Source organism: Zingiber officinale, chromosome 1B, assembly GCF_018446385.1.
Source record: "Zingiber officinale cultivar Zhangliang chromosome 1B, Zo_v1.1, whole genome shotgun sequence".
NCBI lineage: Eukaryota > Viridiplantae > Streptophyta > Magnoliopsida > Zingiberales > Zingiberaceae > Zingiber > Zingiber officinale.
In genome coordinates this window covers 4,840,852-4,852,311 of record NC_055986.1, presented here as the reverse complement: position 1 = coordinate 4,852,311, position 11,460 = coordinate 4,840,852, and the positions used below count along the sequence as shown (strand labels likewise).

Here is an 11,460-nt window from a genome sequence, read left to right as displayed (position 1 = left end):
CGGGAAGGGGTTCCCGGCGACGACCCTCCGACGCTCAAATCAGGCAAGTGGGCAACAAAGTGGTGGCTTCGAATATCTAAGAATGCATACCTCCAGCGAAGTATGAAGGCTCTTATATAGAGCTGTGGGGAGGCTCAGACACACCTACCGAGGCGTACACGTGTCCTGGTACCATACCTTAGCATGGGCTTGTCAGAGGAACATGCCTGACACCATACTATACAGTCTGATCACCTCTTTGATTGGACAGCAGGTCCTTCCGTCGTACGATTTTATGTATGGCCTGGTCGTCGAACATGCCTGCTGTCAGAAAATGATGTTCCCTAATGTCCCCTTGCCTTTGTCTCCTTTTTCCTGACGCCAAGCATTCATCCGCTCGGTAAGTATCGGTCTGACCCGGTGCTCAGCTGAGAGTGTTCCACAGCAACGATGCTTTATGCTTCGGCCGAGCGGGGCTATCCGCTCGGCCCGGTGACCCTTTTCACTATGAGCGTCGGAAACCCGTCCATGGTCGGGTTGCCTTCTGTCCAGCCCGGGAAGCTCTTGGCCGAATGTCAGGTCGGCCCGGCATCCTTCCGTTCGGCCCGGCATGCTTCCGTTCGGCGCGGCATCCTTCCGTTCGGCCCGACACCCTTCCGTTCGGCCCGGCATGTTTCCGTTCGGCCCGGCATCCTTCCGTTCGGCCCGGCATGCTTCCGTTCGGCCCGGCATGCTTCCGTTCGGCGCGGCATCCTTCCGTTCGGCCCGACACCCTTCCGTTCGGCCCGGCATGTTTCCGTTCGGCCCGGCATCCTTCCGTTCGGCTCGGCATGTTTCCGTTCGGCGCGGCATCCTTTCGTTCGGCCCGGCATCCTTCCGTTCAGCCCGGCATGCTTCCGTTCGGCGCGAACTTGGGGTTGACCTCCACGTGTCTTTGACCCTCCGCCCATGAGGGTCCGGCATGCTTCTGTCGATTTTTAACGGAAGGATGCCGCGCCGAACGGAAGCATGCCGGGCCGAACGGAAGCATGCCGGGCTGAACGGAAGGGTGCCGGGCCGAACGGAAGGATGCCGCACCGAACGGAAGCATGCCGGGCCGAACGGAAGGATGCCGCGCCGAACGGAAGCATGCCGGGCCGAACGGAAGCATGTCGGGCTGAACGGAAGCATGCCGTGCCGAACGGAAGGGTGTCGGGCCGAACGGAAGGGTGTCGGGCCGAACGGAAGGATGTCGCGCCGAACGGAAGCATGCCGGGCCGAACGGAAGCATGTCGGGCCGAACGGAAGCATGTCGGGCCGAACGGAAGGATGCCGGGCCGACCTGACATTCGGCCAGGAGCTTCTGTCGATTTTTAACGGAAGGATGCCGGGCCGAACGGAAGGATGCCGGGCCGAACGGAAGCATGCCGTGCCGAACGGAAGCATTCCGGGCCGAACGGAAGGGTGCCGGACCGAACGGAAGGATGCCGCGCCGAACGGAAGCATGCCGGGCCGAACGGATGCATGCCGGGCCGAGCGGAAGCATGCCGGGCTGAACGGAATAATGCCGGGCCGAACGGAAGCATGCCGAGCCGAACGGAAGGGTGCCGGGCAGAACGGAAGCATGCCGGGCCGAACGGAAGGATGCCGAGCCGACTTGACATTCGGCCAGGAGCTTCCCGGGCCGGACAGAAGGCAACCCGACCATGGGCGGGTTTCCGACGCTCATAGTGAAAATGGTCACCGGGCCGAGCGGATAGCCTGCTCGGCCGAAGCATAAAGCATCGTTGCTGTGGAATACTCTCAGCTGAGCACCCGGTCAGACTGATACTTACGCCCGGTCGGACATATGCCTGCCGAGCGGATGAATGTCTGGCGTCAGGAAAAAGGAGACAAAGGCAAGGGGACATTAGGGAACATCATTTTCTGACAGCGGGCATGTTCGACGACCAGGTCATACATAAAATCGTACGACGGAAGGACCTGCTGTCCCATCAAAGAGGTGATCAGACTGTATAGTATGGTGTCAGGCATGTTCCTCTGACAAGCCCATGCTAAGGTATGGTACCAGGACACGTGTACGCCTCGATAGGTGTGTCCGAGCCTCCCCACAGCTCTATATAAGAGCCTTCATAATTCTCCGGAGGTATGCATTCTTAGATATTCGAAGCCACCACTTTGTTGCCCACTTTCCTGACTTGAGCGTCGGAGGGTCGTCGCCGGCAACCCCTTCCTGGCCCGACTTCTTTGCAGGTTCGCCGAAGCGCCGTCCGACCGGCTGAAGATTTACGTCATCGACCCGGAGAGCGTCACGTGCCCAGCGTCCGTTGATTCAGCTTTCGGACAGGATCACATATTATAAAAAAATAATTTTGATAAATATTCAAAATATAATAATAATAATAATAATTATAGTGTCTCAAAATTATATTTACACAATTAAAAAAGATTAATTAAATTTAAAAATAATTATTCATCAAACACTTAAAATTTTCTTTATATTAACTTTTGACTTATGAACCTGTTTGAAAGTCGAGGAGACAGATGCTGAGGACGTGGTGCTCCTGCTGACCTCCGATGGACTTCGCTCCAGCCTACAACACAAGCAGCGTCAATTCTGAGCCAGGGAAGGGGTCCCCGGCGATGACCCTCCGACGCTCAAGTCAGTCTCTGGTGAAGCAAGAAGCAAAGAACTGTAGCGCAACAGTAGAAATCGCGCGAAAAACATACCCCCGCTGATGCCTGGGCTCTCCCTTTATATAATGCTCCTGTAGCGTGTGTGCACACTTCTTAAAAGTAGGCACGCAATCCCAAACTTTTCCTGAAGAGACATGTTAGTAAAGTGTCCCTAACACGGTACCTAAACGAACCGAACATATCTCTGAAATAACAGTGGAAGTTTTCGCCGTACGATTCTCTGTCTGACCATGCTGCATGTCAGCGGCACTAGCTCCTAAAAGGGTGTCGAAGGATATCTCGCCATGTCTATTGTTTGGGCCGAGCGGAATGGTTGCTCGATCAGGACCGATATCCCTGCCACACCGAGCGAGATAGTCGCTCGATCCAAATGTCATCCAAGTGAAGTGGCATCCATTGTTGGGCTAGCGGGATGGTCGCTCGGCCGGAAGCCCACTACACGCCAAGCGGGAGAGTCGCTCGACTCGGCTTCTCCGCGTCCCTTAAGCGTCGGTTTGATTACTCCATGTCAGAGATGGTGGATCGGTGTTTAACCCCTAGTCAAGATATGTCCCACCCGATCGGCCAAGACCATCTGTCCGTTGACCGTCTTGACTCTGACCTTCATTGGCCTCCATCGTGGCAGCGGAACGGAGCCCCTCCTTATTACCACATCACAAGTCTTCCCTTCAAGTCTAGTCGAAGGAGGTTGTAGTCCGACTGACTGAACCATTATGTGCGCAAATTCCCTCCCGATCGACCTTCATCGCTATATGGACTCCGATCAAGATGGCCCCGATCCTCACTTCTGAAGCTTGTCGTTCGATTATAAGCACGCTCCCTTGATTTGATTGGGTGGACAAAGGCTTGCACTTGTAGAACTTTTTCTTCGGGCTGTCTCAGGTGAGCGCGGGCTAGGCTGACATCACCATGATTTCTTAGGAAGCGTGCAAATCCCCTCTCATTAAGGTAGAACAGGTTCTCATGCCTGCCTTAATTGTCGACCCATGGTAGCACACCATGTGTCACGCCCACAACCACCGCGCGCCTGACGTGACAGGCATTGACTGTGACGTTTGGCAGTTTGAATTCAACGGGGAGATCTTGACCTAAGTTTCCGCGACTTAGATCAGACGGCTCCGGTCGGCCGAGCCCAGCGTATATGAGCCCGTTGTGTCGCCGCCTTCTTCACGCTCTCGTTGTTGTGTTTCCGACAACCCTTGTGCTCCTGCGCGCTGTGCTCTCCGGCGATTCCTTGCATTTTGTCCTCCGGCGATCCTCCGTCTCCCTTTTTCCCAATAAGCTCTCTTCTCGTCACCTTCTCTTTCGGGCATTCTGCTTTCTGCTGTTCCGGTGATCTTCCGGTGACCCTTTTGTATAATTTTCGATCGCCTTTCCTTCATTTTGTGTCTGTTTTAGCGATGGCCAGCTCCTCACAGCCGCCGACCCCCGTCCCTGGAACCTGGTATACCACCATGGAGTCTAGGTTTGATGAGGACAACGTGGAGGGCCTTAGAAATGCTTTCAAAATTCCTCCTGACCACGAGATTGTTTTGCCTTCCTCGTCCGATTGGCCAAATACCCCGCCGACCGGATGCATCTGTCTGTTCAGTGATCATTTCTCTGTTGGTCTGCGATTCCTTATCTATCCTTTCATTATCGCAGTTTGTAAATACTTCTGCATCTCCCTCCCTTAACTTGTGCTGAACTCCTTCCATCTTCTGTGTGGCGTCGTCGTCTTGTTTCGACTGCACGACATCCCTCTTATGCCTTGGGTCTTCCACTATTTTACTACCCGAAGTTGTCCGAGCCGGGAACCTTCCTCTTCCAGTCTAGGGTTGGTCTAGTATTTTTTGATAAAATGATACCCTCCAATAAACATTAGAGGGAGTACTTCTTTTTCCTGCGTTTTCCCGAGCGATCGAAATTCTTGACTCGCTGGCAGCTCGAAGTGGCACCTCAGCCCCCACTGAAGAGTTACAAGAGCCGATCGAACTATTTTGGATGTTGCGGCAATGCTGGCTGGTCAGAAGTATGACATCCACAAGTTGTTACTTCAGGGTGTCGTCTACATCTTCGGTCTGAGTCCGATTCTCACCTGGCTGCCGAACAGCCTAGGTATGACACTTCTTTACATATTCCTTTAATGCTAACTGGTTTTTCCTTTTATCTTGTAGCCTAAATCATGATGCGCACGCAGATGGCTGGCAAGGCGAAGCTTTCGGACAGCTCAATTGAGGCGACGACTACCAAAGAACTAGTGAGCCGAGGTCTGCAACCGATTGACTCTCACGAAGATCCGCTCGGGTTGAGCGAGGAGACACCCGTGGAAGTGGCCGAAGGAGCAACCAGCTATGCGCCGAGAAGGGGGGCCACCCCGAGCTCACAACCTCGCACGGATCGGCGCCCTATCATTCCCGTCTGATCCGATGGTAAGGATGAGGGCCCACATAATAAGGGGTCAACGACACGGGAGAGTCAAAGTCCCGGCTGAGCGAGGTGGGGAAGTCGCCTGGCCGACCGACCGGAGTAAATCCCGGGCCGGCGCATAAATAGCTTGACCTGGGGTCGAGCTTCCGACGCTCACAAGCTCCCTTATAGAGGAACCGCCGTGTCGATCGGCCGAACCGCGGATCAACTAGATCGTACTCCCGTCCAAGTATTTGACCGAGCGACCTTCTCGCCCGGTCCGATGCGCATACACATCCAAGCGCCCTGGAGGTCGAGTGTGCATTCCGTCCGGCCCAATATGAGACAAAAGACTTAGAAGAGGACAAAAAGGGCAGCTAGGGATATCATTCTCGAGACACCTGCTGCCGACAAACAGCATGGTCGGCGGTCGGGTCGTACCGAGGATCGTACGGTGGAAATTTCTACTGTCGTGGTAGAGATATGCTCGAATAGTTGCGGTATGGCGTCAGACACGCTTTTTTGACACAATCATTCTGAGGTATGCTTTGAGGAACGTGCATGCCTCGGGAAGTGTGCACGCGACTGTCCGGGGTCCTATATAAAGACCCTCGGATTTTGACGGAGGTATGCTTTTTCTCATCTACTGTAGTCACAGTCTCACTACTTTACCTCTGCTTCATCTCGCCGTTGCCTGACTTGAGCGTCGGAGGGTCGTCGCCGGGAACCCCTTCCCGGCTCGGCTTTGTTGCAGGTTCACCGGAGGTCCACGTCATTGCGAAGATCACCCGAAGGCAGCAGAGAGCACCACGTCCCCAATTTTCATCGACTCAGCGCTTGGACAGGATCAAATTGGCGCCATCTATGGGAAAGCACCTGAAGCCGAGCAGAGAAGATTGAAGAAGTTGGACGCCAACTCATGGTGACGCTCTCTCCCGAGGAGCTCGACGCACTCATTCAAGCGCGAGCTGCGAAGATGGTCAAACAACAACAGAAGGCCCAAGCCGAGCGGATAGCGCAGCAGGCCGCCTCGGCTTCTGGGGGTCGAGCGGCAATGGAGGACCGACCGGAACAAAACTCTACCTAGGCACAGAACAAGGGGCAGACCGGCACACCAGGAGACGCGCCACCCGCCCCTATTCCGTTCCACTGGGCACTGTTCCAGACTCCGTCGGAGCTGGCCCTAGCCAACTAGGGATCGTCCGATGAAGCGCCCGTGCGGGACACCAGGAAGGGGAAGGCGTCGCGTGCAAAGTCATCCCCCGAGCGGGTTAATCGCCAGTTCTCCGAGGCGATCTTACAAGACCCTCTCCCGAAGCATTACGCTCCCATATCGATCAGAGAGTATAGCAGTACAACCAATCCGGACGACCATCTCGGTAAGTTCGATAATGCTGCCACTCTTCATCACTACACCGACGGAGTCAAATGCAGAGTCTTCCTCACTACATTGTCCTGTTCGGCACAACGCTGGTTCCGGAGGTTGCCGGATGGATCAATTAAGAGCTTCAGAGACTTCCGAGCGGCATTCCTCCATCACTTTGCCAGCAGCCGACGCTATCAAAAGACTAGCGTCAGCCTCTTTTCCATGAAGCAAGAGCCAAAAGAAACTCTCTGAGCCTACATCCAACGCTTCAACCAAGCAGTTATGGACATCCCCGCGGTCTCGTCTGAGACAATGATGCATGCTTTTACACAAGGCTTAGTCGACGGGGACTTCTTTCGTTCGCTCATCAGGAAGCCGCCCCGCGACTACGACCACATGCTGAAAAAAGCAAGTGAGTATATTAACTGGAGGAAGCACAAGCGGCCCGAAAGAAGGAAGCGCCAGGCGAGCCCCCAGCCCAAACCGAACGGAGAACACACACCAACCAGCAACTGCTGAGAGGACCACGTGCTGAGGGAATGAGGCCACCTCAAGATTCCAGGTTGCCCGCCGTTCAGCACATTGCGGCCGAGCGGCCTAGACAAAAAGGCAAGGTATGGACGCCCATGTTTTGCAAAATCCATCAATCAGCCACTCATAACACTCGAGACTGTCAGAGTCTCCCCCCGGTCAGCCAACCTGAGCCGAGAAACTATCGCCGCCGATCACCTTCATTGGACAGGTGAGCTCATCATCAGCACGCCGAGCGGCGAATAGTTAGGCGTTCACCCGAGCAGCACCACCATCAGCAGCAACATCACTAGCAAAGGGCCAACCCTCGAGTCTCCCATGAGCAAGCCAGACCATCTGCTCGGGAGGAACAAAATAGAAGTAATACCGCTCGGGGGGAAATTAATATCATTGCTGGTGGACCAACAGGTGGTGACTCCAACCGAACCCGCAAGTCGTATGCCCGATGATTGGAAATTCATGCGGTGGGATGTAGCCAAGAGAAGGCGAACGGGTCGATGATCAACTTTGGTCCTGGCGACCTCGAGGGAGTCGAAGTGTCGTACAATGACACCCTCATCATTCCAGCGATAATAGCAAACTACACTATTCATCGCATCTTTATCGACACAGGGAGTTCGGTCAACATCATCTTCAAGAAGGCGTTCGACCAGCTCCAGATCGACAGGGCGGAGCTGCTACCAATGACCGCACCCTTGTTCGGATTCACCGGTAACGAGGTTCAACCAGTCGGTCAGATGAAGTTGGCCATTTCGCTCGGGGAAGAGCCACTCAGGAGGACGCGGACCGTTAACTTCATCATTATGGACGCTCCCTCGGCGTACAACGTCATTTTGGACCGACCGGCCCTCAACGAGTTCCGGGCTGTCGTCTCAACTTTCCATCAGAAGATCAAGTTCCTCGTAGAAAACCAAGTGGGAGAAGTTAGAGGTGATCAATTGACAGCACGGCGTTGCTATGTGGAGATGGTGCGAGCCGAGTCGAGGTCCGCTCGGAAGGCCCCCCGTATCGAGGTAAACGCTATAACCGAAAAGCCGCCTACTTTAGTTTATGAATAAAAGGAGGAGGTACAGATCCACCCTGCCCAATCAGAGGCCACAACGTTCATAGCCTCCGACCTGGAGGCAAGCCAGAAGGAGAAGCTGACCAGATGTCTTTGACAAAACCACGACGTCACGCAGCACGAGCTACATGTCTGGCCGGATGCTCGCCCCGTCAAGCAAAGAAAGCGGGACTACAGTGCCGAGCAGAACGTCATCATACGGGCAGAAGTCGAGAAGCTCCTGGAGGCCGGCCATATACGCGAGGTACAGTTCCCAAGTTGGCTCGCAAATGTGGTGCTAGTCTCCAAGCTCGGTAACAAATAGAGAGTCTGCATTGACTTCCGTGACCTGAACAAAGCGTGTCCGAAGGATTTTTACCCGCTGCCCTGGATTGATCAAATGGTGGACTCAACCGCTGGGTGCGAACTGATATGCATGCTGGATGCTTATCAGGGTTACCACCAAGTGTCGCTCGCCTGGGAAGACCAAGAGAAAGTTAGCTTCATTACGACGGACAACACCTACTGCTACAACGTGATGCCATTCGAACTAAAGAATGTCAGAGCGACATACCAGCGGCTCATAAGCAAGGTGTTCCAGAAGCAGATCGGGCGGAACTTGGAGGTATATGTAGATGACATACTCATTAAATCACTTCGAGCGACCGATCTGTGTGCAGATATAGAAGAAACCTTCCGGACACTGAGAACATACGGAGTCAAGCTGAACCCCCAGAAGTGTATGTTCGAAGCCAAAGGGGACACTTCCTGGGATACATCGTCACCGAGCGTGGCATTGAGGCGAACCCTAGCAAGGTGAAGGCATTTCAGGATATGCCGCCACCCAGAAATCTTAAGGAAGTTTAGCGTCTCACCGATCGGATAACAGCATTATCGCGATTCATCTCTCGGATGGCCTACCGAGCCTTGCCCTTGTTCAAGATTCTGCGCCGAGCTACTAAATTCCAGTGAGATGAAGAATGTGACCGGGTGTTCGAAGCTTTGAAGGTTTATCTGAACTCTCTGCCTGTATTAGCCAAGCTAATTATCGGCGAGCCGCTCCGCGTCTATTTATCATCGACCGAGCATGTTGTTGGCTTGGCGTTGGTACGGTCGGACGGTGAAGAACAACCGGTGTTTTTTCTGAGTCACATTCTGAAGGATGTCGAATCCCGCTACACTGGTCTTGAGAAGCTTGCTTTCGCGTTAGTCCTCGCTGCTTGGAGGCTCCGGCCTTACTTCTTGGCACACACGATAATCGTTATGACGAACAGTCCTCTAGGGAGAGTCCTCCTCAACCCAGAGGCGTCCGGACGGCTTATCAAATGGACAACCGAGCTCAGTGAATTCGACATCCAGTACCAGCCTCGAATGACAATTAAGGCGCAGTCCTTAGTAGATTTTATAACTGAAGTACGAAACCCCGAGCCATCAGCTTTATGGAAAATATTTGTGGATGGATCGTCCACTCAACTCGGAAGTGGAATCGATATCTTACTACTTTCTCCTCTAGAAAAGCGGATGCATCTGTTTGTCCGGCTGGATTACCGAGAAACAAATAATAAAGCTGAATATGAGACCCTCATAGCCGGTCTGCAGGCTGCTCGACATGTGGGGGCCGGTCGAGTGGCCCTCTACTCGGACTCTTAGCTCTCCGCCCAGCAACTTTCAGGAGCTTTCGAAATAAACAACGCACGGCTCAGGCTCTATACGGACGCCTTCGAGAAGCTTAAAACCAACTTCGAGGAAGTTGTCATACAGAAGATTCCCCGAACGGAGAACCAGGCGGCAGACGAATTAGCTAAACTCACGAGTTCAATATCGTCGGTCGTCATCCAGCAACCGATCGAGCATGTATCTTTGGTGGCACACATCGACAGAATGGAAGGCCTCACGTTCCCTAGCGATTGGAGAACGTGCATAATGGAATTTTTACGCTCTGGAACTACACCTCCCGATCGGGAGGAAGCCCAGATACTGAGAAGAAGAGTCAGTCGGTTCAACCTCATAGGGGACCAGCTCTACAAGAATGCCTTCTTCCGACCGTTGCTAAAGTGTGTCAGCTCAAAGGATGCGGAATATATATTGAAGTGCATCAGGGATCTTGCGGAGGACATCTAGGTGGTCGCTCGCTGGCAAGGAAGATCCTGCTAGCGGGGTACTTCTGGCCGACCCTTCAAGAAGATGCCGCCCGGACCGTCGCCCACTGCCTTTCCTGCCAGAAACACCACTGCTTCTCCCATCGGCCAACGGAGGAGATGAAGGCATCTACGGTATCCTGCCCATTCGACCAGTGGAGTATGGATATTGTAGGACCTTTTCCCATGGCAACTAGACAGCGGAAGTTCTTATTGGTAGCGGTAGACTATTTCTCAAAATGGGTCGAGGCCGAGCCACTAGCAAGAATAACCGAGCAGATGGTCAAGAAGTTCATCTGGCAGCACATAATATGTCGGTTCGGCATTCCCCGACGGCTCGTGTCCGATAATGGGCGACAGTTCATCGGTCAAGAGCTCCAAGCATGGTGCGAAGGGTACGGCATCCAACAGCACTTCACTTCCGTAGCATATCCCCAAAGCAATGGGCAGGCCGAGGTCACCAATCGGGAGATCCTTCGGATTCTTCGCGTTCGGCTCGACCATATAGGGGGAAGCTGGGTGGATGAATTGTCGGGCGTGCTATGGGCTATCCGCACGACCCCAAAGGAGGGAACGGACGTTACTCCATTTCACTTGGTATATGGAGGAGAGGCGGTCGTCCCAGTCGAAGTTGGTGTAGAGTCCGAGCGGATATTGGGCTACGACGAGGACAACGCCGAACGGAGATAGCTGGAGCTGGATTTGATTGACGAGGAGTGAGCCAAAGCAACCGCCCGGCTAATGGCATACCGGCAAAGGATGAAGCAGAATTATAACAAGCGAGTAATCCCTAGAGCGTTTCAGGTCGGCGACCTGGTATGGAAGAAGGTAAAGCCGGTCGGCAATGTGAGTAAGCTGGAAGCCCCATGGGTCGGCCCCTTTAAGGTCATTGGAAAGCTCCGATCGAGCGCCTACTATCTCGAGGATCAAGAAGGACGACGGCTGGAATGACCATGGAGCGAGAACCATCTTCAGTCGTACCGAGCTGGGTGAAAGGTGCGCCAATAGAATCATTTAAGCATGTTTTCGTTCTCCTGTACCCTTTAGCTGCAGGAATGGAATCACAAAATACAAGGGTATACCGATTTCCACCGAACGGCCATCTCCATCAAACCGTCGAGCGGTGACGTTAAATTCCAGAGTCGGACCGGCGACTATAAACCCCCCGGCCCGAAGACCGTCGAGCGGCGACGTTAAATCCCAGAGTCGGACCGGCGAATATAAACCCCCCGGCCCGAAGATCGTCGAGCGACAACGTTAAATTCCTGAGTCGGACCGGCGACTATAAACCCGCTGGCCCGAAGGCCGTCGAGCGGCGACGTTAAATCCCAGAGTCGGAC

General features: G+C 53.8%; 1 protein-coding gene across 1 annotated transcript in view; it reads right to left on the bottom strand.

Annotated features, from left to right (window-relative positions):
• The window catches only part of LOC122050012, a 25,058-nt gene extending 13,969 nt beyond the window's left edge, over window positions 1-11,089 (bottom strand). The window contains exon 1 of the mRNA XM_042611096.1: window positions 10,871-11,089. Coding sequence (XP_042467030.1) covers window positions 10,871-11,089 — 219 coding nt within the window. The remainder of the gene's footprint in view (window positions 1-10,870) is intronic.
• Between the last annotated feature and the right edge of the window lie 371 nt (window positions 11,090-11,460).